Source organism: Ambystoma mexicanum, chromosome 6q, assembly GCF_040938575.1.
Source record: "Ambystoma mexicanum isolate Mex_15411 chromosome 6q, UKY_AmexF1_1, whole genome shotgun sequence".
In the NCBI taxonomy this organism is placed as follows: Eukaryota; Metazoa; Chordata; class Amphibia; order Caudata; family Ambystomatidae; genus Ambystoma; species Ambystoma mexicanum.
The window spans coordinates 1,367,144,364-1,367,165,517 of NC_090937.1; the positions used below are offsets into that span (position 1 = coordinate 1,367,144,364).

The 21,154-nt window shown below is 40.8% G+C and overlaps 1 protein-coding gene across 1 annotated transcript in view; it reads left to right on the top strand.

Annotated features, from left to right (window-relative positions):
- Positions 1-1,825: 1,825 nt before the first annotated feature.
- The window catches only part of LOC138516686 (protein S100-P-like), a 28,215-nt gene continuing 8,886 nt past the window's right edge, over positions 1,826-21,154 (top strand). The window contains exon 1 of the mRNA XM_069631992.1: positions 1,826-2,038. Coding sequence (XP_069488093.1) covers positions 1,901-2,038 — 138 coding nt within the window. The 5' untranslated portion in view covers positions 1,826-1,900. The remainder of the gene's footprint in view (positions 2,039-21,154) is intronic.

A 21,154-nucleotide genomic window follows, 5' to 3' on the forward strand; every position in this document is an offset into this window, starting at 1 on the left:
AGAGCAGACCAACCCTATACACACTTCAGAAAGAATTACATTAAGTGGCTCAATTCAACTGACTACTAACATCCACTATAGTATGCACCAAGGGCCCTGCTGACTCCCTCTTTGGCCAGTATCCAAAGAACCCAATCTGGCGCGTACCTGTACATTTGCTGCCTTTTGCGACAACCTGACTTTTGCATTATCCATTTATAACATGTTGTAACTTACCTTTTGTGCTGTAAATATATTTTATATTGTACTTGATTGTAACCATTCTGTAACCTTTTAAGCTTTGCTCCTTCTTATTGCTGCGCCCTCATACCCACGGGTTTGGTGTGCATTATAAATAAATAAACAAACAAACTGAACCACTGTGAAACCCATGGAAAACTAACAAAGCCTGTGCACACACTGCATTTCTTGTACATCACAGATTTCGCTTGATTCTTTCGCACGCAAGCATGCATCTGTCCATTTTGGTATTGGCCATGTGGGACGCACACTTCCTAATCGTGGGCATGTGCTTAGCACTGAATTTTGGCACTGTGAGACTGAAACAGCTCGCATTTCCTAAAATGTTTTGGAGCAGCGCAGAATGGTTCTTGCGGGCGAAATCTGACAGTGTCACGCAAAACATATTGTACCAGTGCAAAGGTTTGTGCAGGCGATATCGGCAACAGTGCACGAAACTCACGAGAACCCGTGCGTAACCATGACAGACTAATACCCTGTTGGGACATGGAATTCCGGTGGCAGAGAACTGTTATGGTGATGTTGCGGAACATGCGGAAGCGGAAAGCAGTGAGAATTCCAAACGGTTTCCCTTTGCAGGCGGAATTCTTGCTTAGCACTAGTCGGAAGTACCTGTTACCTCTGTGTGGATATGAAAATCACTAAGTTGTTTGTGGTTGGTTCCGACTGGGAGGGTTACCAATCGTTGGAGTGCAAGAATTAACAGCATGTTGATAGAAGATGGATAGGGTCTGAATATGTTCAGTACACTAGACTTCGTTCATCTCTAGGAGCGTGGGAGGTGTAAGGATCCAAGTTATTAGTAGTGAGGAGTTAGTTGAGAGTGGAGTGGAGTGAGAGTATTGTCATTTCCTGGCTCTTGGTGGTAGATTTCACTGGGATTAAAGGTGAGGAATGTGAAATCTGGAGAAAACCGCAGTCCAACCACTGAGAAATCCCAGATAACAATAGGTCATTAATGTGGCGTCATAGCCCAGTGGGGGCAAGGCTGTTATTTTGGGGCGAGACTCGAGATAGGGGCCTGAAGCGAGACATAACCAGGTTAAGCGATGATAGCACATGGTACAGTCCTCCACAGAAGGGTCTAATGCTATCACAATAGGGCAACAATCAAGTTCAAATAAAACAGTAAGAGAACAAGCTTTGACCGTTGGTACGAGCATTGTCAAGGTGCAATGTCGGCGAAGAGAGGCACTGAGCATTGATGTCGGATGTTGGCAGAGAAACAGCCGGTCCTGTAACAGTGGTGAAGGCCCTATACTTTCCCGTTGTTTACATGAAATTAAGCAGCGTCCACATACACCTGCGGGTCCTTAGTGGCTGAGAGCATCTCAAAGGGAGTGGCAAAACAGCATATCCCGCCTGAGTCAACTTATGAGATATTATCAGGTATTCTAAAAAGGACTTTGTAGTCACACAGTTTGCACTGTGCACGAAAGTCTCTTGACACAGTTGATTGTATCCAGGCTGCACCAAGATAACCAACAGAGCTTCCAGTTATGGTGTGTTTGCTTAGTGATAAAAGGTGCCTTTATAACAGGGTGGGGATGGTATTGGCTTTGGTATAAAAGTCACACGGCTTTAAGTGTTAAGTCCGCATACAGCCTGCTAAGCATACGCTCCTCATACCCGGGTCCAAGAGCACTGTCCAGCTGCAAAGATGACTCAACTGGAGCAGGCAATGGCCATGATCATCGGCGTCTTCGACAAGTACTCTGGGACGGAGGGCAACAAGTTCACCCTGACCAAGGGGGAGCTGAAGACCCTCATGGAAAAAGAAATGCCAGGCTTCATGGAGGTAAGATGTTGCTTCAGCTATGGTTGTGACCAGGGGTGCAACGAAACCTAAAATGAGGAGTGCCGGGGGAGGGCTAACCATTCAAATGCTGCGAGAGGCGCTAACTGCAGAAACGATTGGGAAGTGCAAATGTATTTGTGTGGGTGCATCTAACTTCTTTATACATTCTAATGAGACTATTATAGTGCAGCTGCAATGTTACAAGCAGTTAACTCTCGCCTTTAAATCTGTAAGCACCCACTGAAGGCCTGTTATGAGAATGAGGGGTCTCCTCTTCCCTCTCCAATCCCTCCCCTGGCATGATTCCAATTGCCTAATAATGAAGTAATGTAGGTGCTAACAATTAAATGTTTTACATTAGTAATTGACAGGGCTTTGTTAACTGCGAAGCCTAGGAGTAGGTTAATATCTATGTCCTGTTCTGTCCGTCCATAGCTCTGCAGGTCAGCCAGATCCAGTCAATATAGCCCAAACGTTCATGGGGTCAGGGGCTGAAGCCTGATGAGCTCAATGGTGTTGCGCCACTGGTTGTGACTAAGATCCCTATGGTCTGGGCAAATGATGATGCTGTGGCCCTGGGCACCGCTAGCCTGCTTCGATTATGGGCCCAATTCTGAGCTTGTGCTAAATATAGCGAGGAAAACTGACATTCTCCCCTTCAGTTTCCAGCACCACCACTCTGAGATGAGTGGAACTACTGGAGGGGAGAGGTCGTGCTTTCAAGCATCATGAGCTGCTAAAATCTCTCTTTGTGGGGGGGAAACGTTCTCCAGTGGCATTGCGAGCATTTCTCAAACGACTGCCACTTTTCTCATTCAAGAACGTTTTCTTAAACTTTCATTAAACTAGAAAAGCGCTGCTGCAGTCGAAATACTGTTTATAATGAGGAAAAAGTGTGCTGTAGCACCTCGCCAGTACCGATAATGAACGCTTCTTTTGGCTGGTGCAGGAAGGGTGTTCTGGCCTCTGAATACAGTCCTTTCCAGCACCTCGCATGTGAGGTGGTTAGCAAGGCGGTTTCCATGCCGTAAATCACAGCTCTGCAGGAGAGGCAGACTTCACCACTCCAGTATTACATCAGAATACATGCCTTCATGGAAAAGTGTGTTTCAGCTCAGACACAGCACTTTTCCATTATTACACACGGCTCTGAATCAGGCCCAATGTCTCTCCTCCATCACGTGTTCCGTAAAGTCTTTTTACATCAAATGTATGAAATCTATTCCACTTTTTCCCAATAGTTTCCGCTTCTCGTCACCACGAAGGTAGTTGGTTCATATCAGCGATGTCAATACAAAACCAACACGATTTGTATTTATATAAAGTCTACATTTAAACTGCAATATATTACATCGATATTCGCATTGTTGCAAGTTCATATAAAAATCGAAATTATATCGATGCTAGAATTGACATGTCCTAAAAAATGCAAAATAACTCTACAATGAGAGCATCGAAATTAAACTTTTCTAAAAGCTTGCAAAGTAGGCAGCCAGGAAACGGTTCTCCACTGTTAACCGAGTTCAAAACACAGGCACTGCAAACATATTCCCTTATCTATGGAAGCAGAAAGCGGTCAAAAAAGACCAAATACCGTTTTAAGAAAACCAGAAAAACATTCACACCACCAAGAACGCCCATTACCACAATAACAAAGCGAAATAATACAGCATTGTCACATTTCAAAATTGTAACTCAATTCCGAATACAAGGACCTCCCAAACACACAATTACATTCCATTGGCCCACGCCTTTGAATTGTTTGCAGCCACTGCCCACGATCCACCCGGTTTCACCTGGGTCCGACCCGCACTCAGCGTCCATGGCTGGACATGGTCACAGCTGCTGCAGTTGGACCGGCGCATCTCTCGGCGAACCGTGATGATGTGGAAACCAGACCCTCGGACCTCTGCTGGGCACGTTCTGCACCTTTTTCAAAAAAAAATGTAGCACCCTTTTTAAAAGAAAACGTAATTGTATATGGTTAAACAAAGTTCAACTTTTACAATAAGCAAAAATTAGTATACAAATAAGTTCTTCCAAGCAAAAAAAAAACCTAGACATTTGAAGAACATTATTAACCATTTAATTAAAAAAAACACCCAGAACAGAGACAAACACCCCATTTCTGATGTACAATAAAAAATGTATTTGAAAACAAAACAATTCAAGTTAAAATCATACCATGCCTTCCTGGGGATCGGCCAATATCAAACTTTTTTTTAAAACAAGCAAGGTCAATGCCACCGAGGTAGGGTGACCGCCCCAAATGACGCAGCCAAGGATTCTTACAATCAATAAATGGTGAACGTGCTCGCCTTGGAAGCGAGACGTCACGGAGCAGCACAGGTTCGATCCCCGGGTCCGCGCTTAGAAACCTCTGGGTATTAAGCGCGTTATAAATAACCTATCATATCATATCATATATCTTTGGCTATGGACCATATCATTAAAGTGAAAAGTGTGAGGTGCATACAGTGCATTACAAAAAATGAACAGATGTTTCATAGCTTCAATTCTTTCCATTCCTCGTAGAATCGAAGAAACGACACATCCCGCCATATCTGCTTACTTCACAGTGACATTTCTTGTGTAGGGAAGAGATCCACCTAAACCTCACGTGAATATTGATCTGGAAAGATGTTGAAATACGGGGCTACAATTCCAAGTCGTTTGTGCTCTTGGCTGAGGAAAGATAAGGAGCATAGCTGTGAAACCCCACGTACTGATATAAGGCAAGTTTCCCACCAAGTCCGAGATACCTTTCCCAATATCAGAAAGCACAGTCACTCTGTTCACAAAATATCTTCATTACATGTTTTCCTTTTTGATACTCCTAATACATTTCAGGTCCTCATAAAGTACATTTTTCACAGTGTTAAGAATACTACCAGTCAGAGTTCAGAGTCTGCATTTAACTCTTACTTTCTGCATCTGGTCTCTGGATCAAGGGATGAGGTGAGGTGAGGGTCTCGCAGCTCTGCGTGTGCCACCGCCAGGGTGAACATCTCAACAGTTGTAAAGGTTAACTTTTGACACCGACAGTGACAAAGGCACCTGCTGTGTTGCTGCTCGTCGTCGTGGCCCAGGCCAGGCCCCGAAAAGGACTTTACTGGGAGGTGATGGAGAGAGAGGCAGGAGGAGGAGTAGTGTGATGTTGGATTTTGTGAGGCAGACGGGGAGGTGGGAGGAGTTGTGAGCTTAAATGGAGCTAAATAATAATTAGTGGGTACGGTGCACATCATCCTATAGGATGGGGAAGCGCCTGCGTGGGTCCGCCCACGCCTCCGATAATTAAGAAGAAGAAGAGAAGGGGGGCCACAATCCGCGATGAAAGGCCTCAGCAGCAGGCATCCTCCTCAGGGCAGAGTGCACCCTGTTGCGCCGGTGCGGCCATCATCGCAGGGTGTTCAAATTGGACTCTGGCGGGAATCTGTTCTGGGCCTGTGAGTTAATTAACAAGAACTTCCACTGACTGAAATTTAGCCTGTGTGCGGAGCTTCTGCTGTCTGTCAGGGCCAGTCTCGGTAACCCCTGAGCCGTCTCCCACACACATAGTGAGTGTGAGTGGGTGAGACAGGAAGCTTGATAACTAAAATAGCCAAACTCCCCTGACGGGCCACGTGACTCGGTCAATGGCTTCCCCTCAGGGCACGGGCTACGCCATGTTTCCCCATCATGACCTCGGCACCCCTAATGTATTCCCTCCATTAAAATGTGGAAGGAAAACAGTGTGGCAGCCTCTTATCAATTAGGTGTGTTAATTCTTCGCAGCGCCAAGTAATTGCATAAAAGGTACTCTTTCTCCGTCATCATCCTACCCTCCTTCAGGTTGCGCCGTGCTAGTGTTGCCTAAGATGTTTCTATAGTGCCAAATAGCTGTGGTCATTTATCATGCAGGCTGTGTATTTTGTATGTTACATTTAATTAAGAAAACTGTCCACAAAACATGTTGAAACACTAGAAAAGGCTATGTTTGTGCTGTACTGGGGACCTGGCATCAAATCATGCCTTTGCCATTTAACGTAATGTCTGGCCCTCGGCACATTAGGTTACCTTAGAGTTCCTCACTTTCCATGTATGTTGAAAAGATATGGATGGGTCAGCAGCCTAGAAGTGACGTAGTTGACAAAGTGCACTTTAGAAACAGCCATCGCCGCATCGGAAAAGCCAAAGGTGTTGGGTCATATGTAGGCAATGGATAGGCATTTGGTAGGCACTGCAAGGCACTGTTTTCTGCCGTGTCCCTGGCACTGTCATTGTCTTACATTGTCATTTGCAGGCACTGCTGTCATATGTCCGGTATCAGCAGCACATGTAAGCTGTAGCCCAATTGGATCTCTTGTCATGTGCCAATAATGCCATCATTGGGTGGTACATTTGCCCTATATAAGGTATGGACTTACATGCTCAGTTGCAGCAATGATGTGCCAAGTTCACCTTCAGATTCTTCAAAAATGCAATCATATGCCTTCTACAGTCACTATGTGTAAGGTGTACCCTCACATGTTCTGGCTTTCTTATTATATGCCAAGCACATATGGTGTTTTAGGGATAATATACAAAAAGGGCAAACAGCAATTTCCTTATGTAGTATCTCTTGCTATAAAATTATTTTTAAAAACCTACCTTTTAAAAAGAAAAAATGGAAAATATGTACAGTGCAATATTGAAGAGTAAGATGCAGGGATATTTGGCTGAATTTTGTCTTGTACACTTCAAAACAAAGCTGTGAAAATACCCTTTAAAAGCTCACATAACCACCTGGTTAGAAGGAGAGTGGGAATGTGGTGCAGGCCCACCACGCCAAGAAATTCTGGCCACACTACTGCTTAAACCTGTTGATGTATTCATTGTTTCTTGCAGTTTAATTATTTACACCTGCGCTGGTGACACTGAGCTGGTGCCACCTTATCCAGGTTCCCCTTTGTCAGTTATTGCTTCTTTCATGCCTTTGAACTCTTTGAAGCCCAACTCCGACCAATGAAAGGTTGCAGTCTTCGGTAGCCCGCAGATACTTGGAATGACTATGACCGCAGTCTTTGGGGCTTTGTCCTGCCCAGGCTGCCTCCGCAAAAGAATGTAGCATCAAGCATGACTGACAAATATCTCTACAACCATACATTTAGCATCTTCCTTTTTCCTGCCACTACTATCTTGGATTTCTTCAGCAGATTGTCCCTTTTCTTACATTCTCAGCCCATATTTCTGCCACCTCTGCCATCATTCAGGCCCACCTTGACAGCTCTAACATGCTTTTTCTTGATGTTCCAGCTTTTCGTATCCTCTGAATCAAAGTTCTTTAAAAAGCAGCTTTGCGTCTTATTTCCGGTCTGTAAAGTACTGGCCGCATCTCAACCTATCCGGAGAAACTTCATTAGCCTCATAGTAAACAGCGGGCAGAGTCTAAGTCCGTTTGCACAGTGTATTGTTCTTTACTGCCGCGAGCCTGGTTTTCTCTCTTCTTGTCTCTGTCTCTATTCTCCTCGCTGCCACCTCCACTCGTCCACCTACTCACTTCTCCATGTCTCCTGTATCGCACACGGCCACATCGGAGGCTGTGCTTTCTCCTTCTGTGCCCCCACGCTCTAGAACACACTGACTATCTTCACCCGGCAGCCCTTCTTCCCACATCGTCCCTCGTTCTCTGAAGATATGGCCCGCCGCCTCTCCAGCACTGATCCCCAGTTGTCCATTGTTATTATTATTATTTTAAGATTTATAAAGCGCAGACTACGGCCCGAAGGCGTCTAGGCACTCCACTTCATCTGCCTCGATTAGGTATCAACACCAAGGAATCGCATTGTGGTGGATGTGTGCTTAAAAAATAGCACAACGTCATGTAAAGTAAACTACACTAAACATTTATCAGCGCACCACCTGATGTGGGCACCCTAGAGAAGAGTGGGGCATACATCACTGTAGAGTTGGGCATAGTTCATGTACGCAGGGCATATGGGATGGATATAATTATCTCATATTGATATCTGGTTTGTGGTGAGATCAATTATTATTTCAGCATTCATACATAGATGCATTTAAGGCCACACAAATAATGTGATGTGCCTCTTCTCGATTCCTATAATCTTTTTGCTCTTGATGCCCCCATCACATTCCTCCGGATAGTCTCTTGATCTCATCTTCTCCTCTGTTCCTTGTGCTGCTTCCTCCTACAGCCTTTCTGCTTTTTGCCTTCTCACTGATTCTGATTCTGCTGGCTTTCTTTCTCATGCTCATCCTACCGCTTCCATATTTGACCCTATCCCATCTACTCTTATCCCCTCAACTTATCAGCTTCTTTCTTATCTTACTATTCTTATTAATATTTCTCTTTTCTCTTCTGTTTTTCCTGATTCATTTAAACAATCTACTGTTATTCCTATTTTAAAGAAACCCTCACTTGGCCCTTCACCTCCTGCTAATTTTCCGCCCATTTCTCTTCTTCCTTTTCTATCTAAGCTATTGGAGCATATCGGTTAATCACAAATGCCAGCTTATCTTGATCCCCGTTCTCTTCTTCCCCCTCTTTAGTATGGATTCACACTTGCTCATTCTACAGAAACGGCTCTCTTGCATGTGTGATTTTCTAATTTCTGCATGTCATAATAAGCTTTCTTCTATGCTGATTTACTCCATCTATCTGCAGCTTTGATTTCGTCGATCACCCTACTTTACTTTCCTCTCTTTCTTGTTTATAAATCTTATCTTATTTTGTATCATGAGCTTCAGCTCTCTTCCCCACGCCCACCTATATATGGTGTCCATCCACCACGGTTCTGTCTTTGGTCATCTTTTGTTTTCACTGTATACCATCCCCCTTTTTTCTCTCATCTCTTCCTCCAATCTCTCCCGCCATTACTACGCAGAAGACTCCCAAATCTTTTTCTCTTTTTCTGATTTCTCTGACTCTCTGCATTCTCAAGTCTCTGCCTGTCTTTCTTCCACCCAATCTTGGATGAGATCTCACTTCCTTCATCTTAACCGAGCTAAGACAGAAGTCCTTTTCTTCCCCCTCCTCCTCTACGCCTCTTCCTTCTCCTTTTTTCTTTCATTGCCGCCTTTTCAGCTCCCCTTTTCTTTCTCTGCTCAGAATCTTTGCATCCTCTTTGATTCCTCCCGCTCTTATTCTTCTCATATCTCCTGCCGTCCTCTCCTTTTCAATCTTCATAGTGCTTGTCCTTTTCTTTCTTTTCATGCTACTAAACTTCTTATTTCTGCTTTAATCTTTTTCTCGTATCGACTACTGGTCTTCTCTCTTGATTGTACTTGCTGGATCTCTCATCTTACCCCTCTACGTTCTATCTATAGCTCTGCTATCTGCCTTCTCATTGGTATGTCCTTCCGTTCTTCAATTTCCTCATCACTCCTTCATGCCTCTGTTCTACCATTTGAATATCGTCTCCAGTTTCATTTTCTTTCTATAGTTTTTAAATGTCTCCATGGTTGCTCCACCTTATCTTTTGCCTCTCATATTTCCGTCTACTCCCCTACACAAGCTTTACGCTCTAAAACCACTTATCGTCTTATTGTTCCCAACCCCCTTGTGCCTCTTCTCGCTTTCGTTCTTTTATTCTTTTTGCTCCATTTCATTGGAAGTATCTTCCCCTCACTATTCATTCTTCTTCCTACCATATTTCCCGCACTCATTCAATAAATACAAATGAAAATACAAATTAGACGGGCATCCTGATAATAATTGGAATGAAAGAAAGACTGCACTTTTTCAAATCCAATAAGACTGCTATTAACATCTGATTGATTAGTAAATCGATATAATGCCACTAAAATAGTGACTATGGAGAATAATAAGTATTTGAATGAATACCGCTCAAGAGATAACACCAGTTTGTGTGTGTATATATATATATAAAAGCTTGAAAGGTATGCGGCACAGCAGCATGACATGCACTCCGCTGCCAGTCCCACAATTGGAAAAAAGCAAAATGCAAATCCAAAAAGTTGGTACACTGGGTACTCTAATAAATGCCCTGAGCCCAGGGTAAGGAAACACTCGTAATACACGTTTCACTACACACAAGTAGCTTGTTCACATACCTATATGTGTGTGTGTATGTATATATGTATATGTATATATATATATATATACATACATGGAAAACACTTTAGTTGCAGGGATGTTAAGTTGAAATTGTAACACAACAATGTCATCATTATGGTCATATGCTGCTCAACAGGGGGCGTGAAGTTAAGGTGGCTTTGCTCGAATTGTCTGCCGACTTCCAGGGGGTTTGGAGCGTCAAATGTTCACCTTAACATTCCTTCAACTAAAGTGTTTTCCCTGAATTTGAAAGGTTTTGTTACAGTGTATTGCTCACCTTAACATTGCTGCAACAATTTTTTTCCCTGAATTTCAAATGTTTTGCTACGATGTATTCCTCACCTGAACTGTTTCCAAACTAAAACATTTTCCAGTTATTTTTCAAAGATGTCATTATTCTACAGTTTATACATTTTCTACAATAAATAAAGCTATGTAAACAAATTACAAAACCACTTATTTACTACAAATAATATTTTAAAAAACATATAAAACATCAACAGTCGTAATTTTTGCTTACCTGACCTCTTCTCTTAATTCTAGTAGTTTAATCAACATGAAATCTGTCAAAGATAATGTAACATTTTATAATGGAAATAAAAAGTAGACTGGTCAAATTTTTTTCATAATACTTCTGTAGGAATACTCAATGTATTCTTAGTACTCAACCAATTAAGGTTGTGACTATTAATCATGTTGCTGTAGAGGAAAAAACATCTTGTTCCAGAGAAAAAAAAAACTCTACTTTTAGTCTCAGTAAACTAACATGTGTGACATATTCTTAGTTTGATAGTAATCGTCTTAAAGTATTAAATGTATACTAATACTAATGTCTGTGTCATTTAGCTGTTTCTACAAAACATCATTACTATTTAATGTACACACTGCCAATACATTAGTTTTCTATAAGTGATTTTACTTTCTACAAAAACACACACAAATGAAAATAATGACTCTAAAAACATTTCAGAAAGTTATTCCTAACATAATTTTACACTAAAAACAAAATAAAATTGTATGTACACAAAATTATACACTAACAACATCATAACAATAAGTAACTATATACAAAAAGCTTACGTTTAATGTTTGTACAAACTATATTTCACTTTACGATATATGGGATTTGCAGAATTGTTTATGTAACCTTAGTAAGGAAACCAAGACCCATAACCTAACTATGTCATCAGTTTTACCAAATATATAAAGCAATGGCAACATTGTATCATTATTTTGGGTGGAAACATTTTATTGTAAAGTCATACTATTATATAAAACAATAGCAAGACAAATGCAATATACACTATCACTAAATACATAGAGCACATCCTGAATCTGTTTTAATTGTCATTAGAATACTTCTTGTAAAATCTGTGTGTGTCCTTATTCTGGCCACCTACACACATAATGACAATATTCTACAATGTATACCTCACAATACAATCTTTCTTTATACCAGTCTTCTAGTTTAATACTTTTAATACTGTGACCTTTCTTTATAGCTCTTTTTACAACTGTGTTTTTTTTGTTTCATATGCAGTTATCTCAAACTACACTCCCTAACATTCACAATAATGTACATGGAACCCACCTATACAACCTAGTGATTATAGGAAACACTATTACACATAAAAATATACATCAAATATACATCAATAAAACAGATATAAGATTGCACAATCCTCGCTGTTATAATTTCTAGCATATTGACCATCTGCTTTAAAAAATGTGTTTTATTGATACCATATTAAGAATTACTAAATGTGTAGACAGTAATCCCTAAAAATAATACATTTGTCCTTCATAGACCTATTTAATTTGTATTTACATTGTAATTTCAGCTTTCAAATACTTTAAAACCTGAGTTCTAATCATATTAAATAGGCATTCTTTAAACCCTTTGGCAATCTAGCTTTGTGCGATACTGTAAAGTCATTGCACACAAGCCAATCTACTTCTCTGTGCAACCACATTGTGAAATGTCCGCTATGAATGGATGCACCCACTTGAAAGTTAATTGCACATGTTTTAAATGTTTTCTTGAAAATTGATACCTGAGCATTTACAAAGTTAAAAATGGGAGTATTATTTTCCTTCCATCCATTCTGTATTTCTGTAACATTACTAAAAGGTAATTATTATAGTATCAATTTTGAAGTGATGATTGGATATCACACCTCATATCACGATAAGCTTTTATTACCAGATCAGCAAAATGTGCACTTATCTGATCAGGTACTGGAAGATATAAAAACCTTTCCAGAGGATCGCAACATATTTCTTGTTCATGACATTGTGGGCACTCATGGTTCCACTCATAAGAGATTCCTATCAAATAACACCTCAAAAATAATCACTGCAATTTCTTGCATATCTTGTTGAGTATTTTCAGAAAAATTGTCTCTTCCCGTTTCTGCATTTACTACATGTTGAATTGACATTGCCGAATGTATGTCTTGTGGTCTTTTATCTACCGACAGTTTAACACTTGAAAGTTCCTCACATAGATTTTGTCCACTGTTGAAGCTACTATTTGCATGCTTTGAAACAACATACACAAAGCTGCATTTTAGATTTGAGTATCAATCAACTCCTGTATCATTACTAAAGCTACAATGGAAGTATTGCAAATCTACTTTACCTTCCAACGCTGTTATATTGCTCTCCTTTACAGAATGTATCAGAACTATTTTCTTTGAATGTATCTTTACCTGTTGCTTATTTTTGGTTGAAATAAGTGTTACAGGAGTTGGTAATAAGCCAAGAAGAGGAGCATATAGTACATGTAACCTATTGTACTCTTGAATATATGAAATGTCAGCTGTCACTTCTGTCTCATCAAAGTTTAATAACAATCAATCCTTTGTTATTATTTACTCATAACAGTAATACATATGACATTCATTCTTTAAACACTGTTGGACCTATTTCTATCAGTGCAGCTTCTAAAGTCAATCTTTGTGATATATGCACAGGTATTGCATATGCAGAGGACAATGGAAATTGTGTTCTTTTCACAAACATATCTTTACACATCATGAAGCATGCAATACGGCAAATTAAGTGGGGTTCCTCTACACAAACCTAACCAAATAGATTCTTTATTTGTACTTGTACTATGTGGAAAAGTGATAAATGCATCTCCTCTCCCCATTGCTCCATTCACCAGACCAATTTCAACATTCAGGTTCTGCTTTAACATAACCCGTGCACAGTTTTAAAACCGACTCTAGACCTGCTGTTTGTAAATTAATGTGTCTGATTCAGTTAATTAATGTAGTTCTAGTGGCCCAAGGTGCCCACCTAGAACATTGCACAATCGTATCTCTATAATTGTTTGATTCTCATAGTGCATCATTATAGAGTTGAACTTGTCATGCTCTGCAAGTGTACACATCAAGACAACACAAGGAATGTTATTTGCTTGGACATGCTCCATGAGATCAGGTCTAGTACAACCTGCATGAAACATGTTAGAAACCAGTCTACCTTTGAAGACAGTTTTCTTATCATCTAGCAAACCTAAACAAATGTTTTGTAACATTTCTGCATACTCTAAATCTGCAGACTGCCTCATATTAATGGTAAGCTCCATATATTCAAAATAATTACAATGGTTCACATTACCAATGCTACCTATAGTTTCTTTTTACTATCCTTTGATTGAAGCTTGAAGACTGGTTGACCCTTCACAGGAGTTAACTGTAACAAATCTCCAAAAACACAGACATGTTTGCCTCCAAACACAACATCATAGTATTTCCTCAAGACCTCTTGCATTCGCAATTGAAATAAAGCTAGCATCAAGTTAGACACCATACCCACTTCATCCACAATCAAGACAATCCATTTTCTCAGAACTCGCCATACTTCTTGTGCTGCATTTGATGCAAGTTTCTGGTGTTCAAGTGAATTGTCATGCCCCACTAGTAGCATCAATCATCAATGTAACGTAACACCACCCATGATGTGGGAGCAGTCACAAAACATGGCACAGAGCAATTGGTCACGTGTTGTATTATTGCTCTTAATGCATAAATTAGAAAAGATCCTCCCGTACCCGCCTGTCCACTAACATACATCAATAAAGGGTTGTAGTGGGCACAGGAACATTCATGCTTATGTTTAAGACCATGAAAAACCTCTCTTTCATTTTGTCATAAATTTCCTTTTTCTCTTTACTAACGTCTGCACATTTGTACGTGAATGTTTTATTTGTTCCATTGCACTTTCGGCTTCTTCCATGGCAAGTTCAACATCTGCTTGAATAATTGGATCTCCTAAAACACTTTCACTTCTTTGAGCATATTCCTGACTGCCCTCAGGAGTCTCCTTTGCCAATTCAGCTGCCAAAAGTTCTTCTTAGCGGATTTCTTTTTCCAGTAGGTCTAAGTACTGTTCAAACTTTGGGTACATGATATATACTTTATTTGCAAGAAACGACAGTTTGAACGTTTCACAACTTCCAAGCAGATCACTCTTTGCATGCCATGGCAAGAACAACTGGAAAAGGGAAAAAACAATTCCTTATTCACTGAAGTTTGGCAAGATAGTTTCATGTGTTTGATGAGACTTGGCTTTTCATGTCGCAACAGACAATCAGTACACCCATGCCCTTTAAACCATTCTGTCATTGTTTGCTTCCATATTTCAGTATGGCTAGCATTTTGCTACTTCATACAAGCAAATGTTTTCTAAATGTGTAGACCTATTTGGATAATGAGTATCAATGAAAAGTGTTTTCAAAATTTCTGTACTATAAGGTACTCTTTCAGCTAATTGGCCAATTTCAGGCATAGGCTTTAGTGCACGCTTTCTGCTAATTGCAGGACCAAGAACTAGCCAAAGTACGTTGAGGCTACATCCAGACAGAGGCAAACTAGTTAGCCGATCTGCAGCCTTGTAGCTTGCACACTCTCCTTGTCAGAGAGCATTTTGATATCAAATTTCAGTAGTTTCTGACTTGGGGCGTGATTTCCCATTTAAAAACATTTTTGTAAATCAGGCTGTAAGAGTAGATAAATTAGCCCACACTTCAGTTGCGTTGCTCTTTTCAGCTTTTGTCAAGAATGCTATAACATAACGAGCAACAGCTGTTGTGTTATCAGCAATATTCTATACATCAGTATTAGCATTCCAAAGCTGAGCAATGACGGGATTGTAATCATTTACAGATTGGCATTCCTTGTCTCTTTTTACATGAAACGTATTATTAGGCGATGTATCAGTCCATGGTACTGAACAGATGTAAGAACACTATTTGCTTGACCAACTGGGGAAACAGGCCTAGGAAATCCAAATCTGCACTTAGTGTAGTACTTGTCCTTACTTTTACATTTTGTTTGACAATACTTCACACATGTGCATTTGAAACCTTTCCACGTTTTTCCTAGAACAGCATTGACATGCCGAGCAGGTATTGAAAAAGTAATATTTTATCAATAGATTGCATGACATAGCTATCACTTTTGTACCAAATTGTGGGGCATAGTTAAGCCGCAGAAGCATATGTATATGTGGCGCTCCACGTGCTTGGTACTCTATCCTCCAAAAGTAATGTTCCACAGTCCCTTGTGCACCATTAGCTTTCTTACATATAAAATGTAACATTGCTAAAAATCAGTGATCGATGAATCGAGATACACTAACAAGGTCCATGGCACACAATTATTCTGATGACACGTGCAATATACCTTCTTTAGTTGGATTGATTTCTCAAATCCACTCTGCAAGATCATCCCAGCCATACTCGGCACAACTTAAAGTCCAAACCAAGTTGGAGGATCCAGGTTTCGGAGCATGCATCTAACCTCAGAATGTCTTCTATACCAATATTCTTTAAATCCTCTCACAGTGGCAAGGATATTGGTAATATTCCCTTCTAGAACTTCGTTCTTTTGTTTTACCTGTTGAAGCATCTCATTTGCAGAAACACTTTGAAATCTAGTTCCCATTTGAAGTGGATGAAGAACAGAATAGCACAGTGTTGAAAATCAAATTTTACATATTAAGTGTAAAATATATTCGATATTGATGCAGAATCTGGAATCTTTAGAATACATACACATACAACGGTAATCTGAGGACAAAATTAGGACTTTCTGATAAACCAATCTGCCACCTTTTACAGTGGGAAGAGTATAGGGAAACGACAAACGTCTAACGTTTTTCCCAGACACTGACTGGTGCAACTTTTGCTTGTTTCATTTGATATAATTCAAGAGTATTACACATCACTTCTCGTTAAGGTAAAGGAGTAGAGGATGAATACTGTAATGCTCATGCAAACTGTTACCTTTGGCAAAAATAAACTGATCTTTATTGTTCTTGTTTGTTAACCCATCATCAAGTATAGACAAGTCTCATGACTGCCTTTATACGGTTAATTGTGATTCTCTACTTTCTCTAGATACTCTAAAGCTCCCTTTACCTTAGTGATAGATTTAAGCTGTTGCCAAAAATGTTTGTCCTTTGCAGCAACACCATTCACAAAAACAAAGAATCATAAATGTCACATTTCACTTCCAGAGTGTTTATTTTCTTGCAAATTGAGAGGCAGATAGACAAAGTTGCCTTTCACACCTTACACTATGCAGCATATATATATATATATATATATATATATATATATATATATATATATATATATATATGCGGTTCTGTGAGGACACAGAGCCTTCCATCCCGTGACAAAACAGGAAATAGAATCGCATAGCATTGTTCCTCAGTAAACTAAGAAAAATATGGTTACGATATCACTGTAATATGATAGGCATTTCATACATGAATGGTTAACCATATTTAGCGTTAATATCAGTGTGTAGAAGTCAATTTTAACAAGTTACTGTGAATGTGGAAAGAAAAAACATGTGGCTGTTGCATGAAATGAAAGAAGGTGTGTCAACAAATTCAACCCTTAACAACTCAGCGAGAACCCAGCAAATCTACAGTGAGCCCCTATCAGGATATACACACACACACAACAAAAGATTGTAGAAGGTTAAATGTATTTACAGGTGTTGGAATATTTCTGAAGCATTTTCATTTGTTAGGCAGTTTTCACATATTGCGTGTGACAAGGAACGCAGAAAGATCCTCATTAATTTCCCCCAAGGCCTGTCAACACGCCTGCATTCCTCACTAGCAGTTTGTGGTCCATGGTGGCTGCACGGATATGTGCCAAATAAGAACATACTCATGCTGACTTTAATGCCAGTAATGATACTTTGGCTTTTCCATTAAAAATGCAATTTCTTGTTAGACTACTGCTAGGGTCTGACTGGGTACGAGCTGTCAACACAGACCCCCAACCTCTCTAGCAATGGGCCAGGAGGCATCTTCACCAGTTAATCAGCCATGACAGCTGTGCAGCTAAAACAAATATTCACAAGCCAAAACTCTTGGCTTTGTCAATGGTTGTTTTCTACATGATTGCATTATTTCAGTTCAAGGAGCATATTTGAGGACACACATGGCACACATGGTTATTCATTGATATTACATTAGTAGTGAATGTATGGTTGAAATTAAGCCAATAGCTCGTAGCAGGCTGATTAGAAATAACACTGGTAGGCCAAAGTCATGTGTTACTGCCCGACAGAGCTATCTCAAGGAGATCCAAGGAGAATGTGTTTTGGGCAGGCAAGGGATGGTAGTGGGTGGGAATGGTCATAGAGATTAGCATGGCGAGGGGCAGTCAATGGGCGGATAAATACCCATACAACACCCACAAGTTGTAGGTCGTTCATCATTCCCATCCCCATCCTAGCTGTACTCCAACGCAACAGATAAATAAAAAATGGAACGGCTGAAAACAGCTACAAAACATATACATATTCTGGCTGAACGCAAAGAAAAATCACAATGCCTGTGTAACAAAACATGTCAGGATTGCCGTGCAGAACATGTTCTCCCAACAACTAATATAGGGCAGCCTTCCCCCAGGAACACGCATGGCACGTACAGCTACTATGTGGTAAACGCGATTTTGAGCATTACTGTAGTGCAGGGTTAGACCCTGAAAGCCTTCCTTCATCAGAAGGCTACACAACCCAGTTCCTCAACCAACTTACATGCTGCACCTGCTTCTGTCTGTAAATGGGCAATGCACCAAACATTACGTTTGGGGGAAGCATAAAATATGGCCGCAAAATATGAACTGCAGAGAATACATGTGAAAAACACTTTCTATGCTCTTTCCGACACCAGCTATGCAGCATATATATACATATATATATAAGGTTCTGCCCTTTCACAGAGGAACAAGGCACCATGTAAGGACGTAAAAAGAGTGGCCATTAAATACCATTGGGTAAAAATAAGTCCAGGCCGGGGGATTCCCTGCGTTTAAGCATGAGTGAGAGGCAAGGAGGGTGCAGGAAAGAGGAAGTGGGAGCGAGGGAGGGAAGAGGCAGAACGTTAGGGGAAAATGGGGATGAGGGGGAGATTTGGTGGGAGAGGGAGCTGAAAGTTATAACAGGTGCCTACAATAAGTGCATTGTCCTACTAAACTCTCTTTTAGGGATTCAAAACTCTTACATGTTAAGTGTTGGAGTTTCTAAAAAACATTTAAAAACAGACTGGAGAGAAAGAGTCTAGAATGAGTGAGGGTAGGGCAGTCTGAGAACAAATATGATAAAGCACACAAGTGAACATGTTCCATTTGGGCTTGGGCTTCTGACAATAAAAACGGAATAAACGAGGCCAAAGAGAGTATGGGAGGGAGCAAGTCTTCTGTCTCGATGCTTTAAAAATACCTTTGTGCGCACAGCTTTTTGTCTGATTCACACTGGCGGTTCGTGTTAGGAGCTGGCGATGGTCAGTGTCCCACAGAACCAAGGAAGGGAGCCACAAGGAACACAAATGAACGAGAAAGGTTGTTTAAGGTGCACACATCCAATTGATGGAAAAAATATTGAACCCACAGAGACCGTGTGAATATCTGAAATAATGATTTAAGTCAATGCAACTCTTTTTTACAATAGCCTTGTATTTTTACAGCTCTGTAAGGAAAAAAAAGCTTTTGATACTCGCACCTTCATCACGTCCGTTGTGAGCTTTCAGTTCTGATGTCAGAGCGCCGAGATAGCCTCAGGCCAGTCTTTTCATGGAAGAAGTAGCTGCAAATTAGATCTTTTTCGGTGGTTAAACTATGTGAACAATTTGAAAATCACTGATTTTTTTATTATTAGGTTCAGAAAAAGGCCTCCCTTACAATGGGTCTACCAGCAAAGAGTTTATCATGTCATCTCCGATGCAAATGACAGAGGACATTGGCGGAGACATGTGTGAGTGCCTTCAAGAGCTTGCTCCCAAAAGCAAAACACACAGATATGTGTATACAAACATGGCCTTCTGATTTAGTTGATTATGCTCGCCTCTGTGCTGAGCATTGCATATAAAAAATACACATTTATTAGTGAAAGGCAAAAAAAGGCTGTAGGAGTAGGGCAAACGAATACAGCAACCTTGCTTTCTTTGTTTCATCTCCCTCTTGTTCAACCCGATGTCTGCCCCAGTGTCTTGATATCTACCCCTTTCCTGTAGTTCCCGATCAGCCCCAGAATGCCTCTTCCAACTAGTCATTATGGGGATTCAAAGCCACTTCTATCACAAGACGTTTTTTCCCATAAACGGATGCCAGAGGGAAGGCGTCCTTCCTCTCCATGTACGCGTACTAAGCTGCAGAGATCTGGAATAGTTAGGACAAACAATGCTGCGTTTTTAATTTGAAGCAGCCCACGTTTGACTCACACGCTGTGTGCGTCACACTACTTCTGACTTCACTTTATATTTGGAGGTACACATTTCAATTCCCGTGAGCTCCTAACCGGAACGTGAGGGTTCTAGGTGAGGTGTCCAGCAATGTAGGATTGGTTTACTTCAGCACCATGTGGTATCGAGGGAACTTTGGGTCGTGGCTGACTGTGTGTTACACTGCGTTGTTCAGGCTTCCTGGCACCGCATGTGGGTCTGCCGAACTTGCCCAAGCCTGCCCCAGCAAGTTGAAAGTTGAACTGGTGCAAGCTGGTTGCGGTACACTGCACAGCGTGTATGACTCATTCTTTGTATAGACGTTGTGGACTAATAGCTCAGAGAGAATGCAGCCCTCAGCTTTAGCAAAGCTGATGCTTCAAAAAAGTAAAATTCAAAGGGCGTGCCAGCGGTAGCAAAGGGGACAGCAAGGGAAGTCACAATTGCGACCCCTAGCAACCTCCAAATAACGTCCATGGGTTATGGTAACCCACCAAAATACACAAGCTCCTATTGGTGGATTTAGGACTGCAGCTACGAAAGGTGCCGTTTAACCGCTGCTATTCTGCCGACACGAAACAAACCTGAACATAACATTTTTCAAACAAACAACCTCAGGACAGACCACAAACATGCCCAACTCATTAAAATCGTCAGCACCGGACTTGTAATGAGGGCCACAGTCTTGAAGTGGGTTTTTCTTGTTTCAATCAATGTTCATGAATGACCAACAACGAGATACAACAATGTTTTTTGTTACACCTGTATAGTTGGATATGTTGATTTTATTATAATAATTACCATGGTAAGGTATGAGTTATTATCTTGAACTGATGTTGACCCTATATGGAATTAGGTAATATTAGGTAATATCCCCACTGTTAGATTATCTCTATGTGACATTGCATACAAAGACACAATAGATGACATGAAAACATCATTAAAATGTAAAAGGGCACCCACTTCACACCAATTGAGAACACTAGTGCGGATTCACTAGACTTCGCATTGATACTTATCCTTGAACATTCACTCCAATATGGAGCCCACTGTAGACACGCATAGGGCTTAGTCCGTTCTTAGTTTCTATGACCTTCCCAGTCATTTATATCACCATTCTAATATGGCGGCTAACAAGAGATGCATTCACTCCCATCACTGTGGCAACCGCCACGCTCTCTCTAGAGTGCAGCTCGACCAGACACAGCGTACGCTGTTCACAGACAGGTACTCGTTCTATCTAGAGACATCATCCGGAGGCATTCCATTTGCGAACCCTACAACTCCAATCCCCCCCCCCCTTC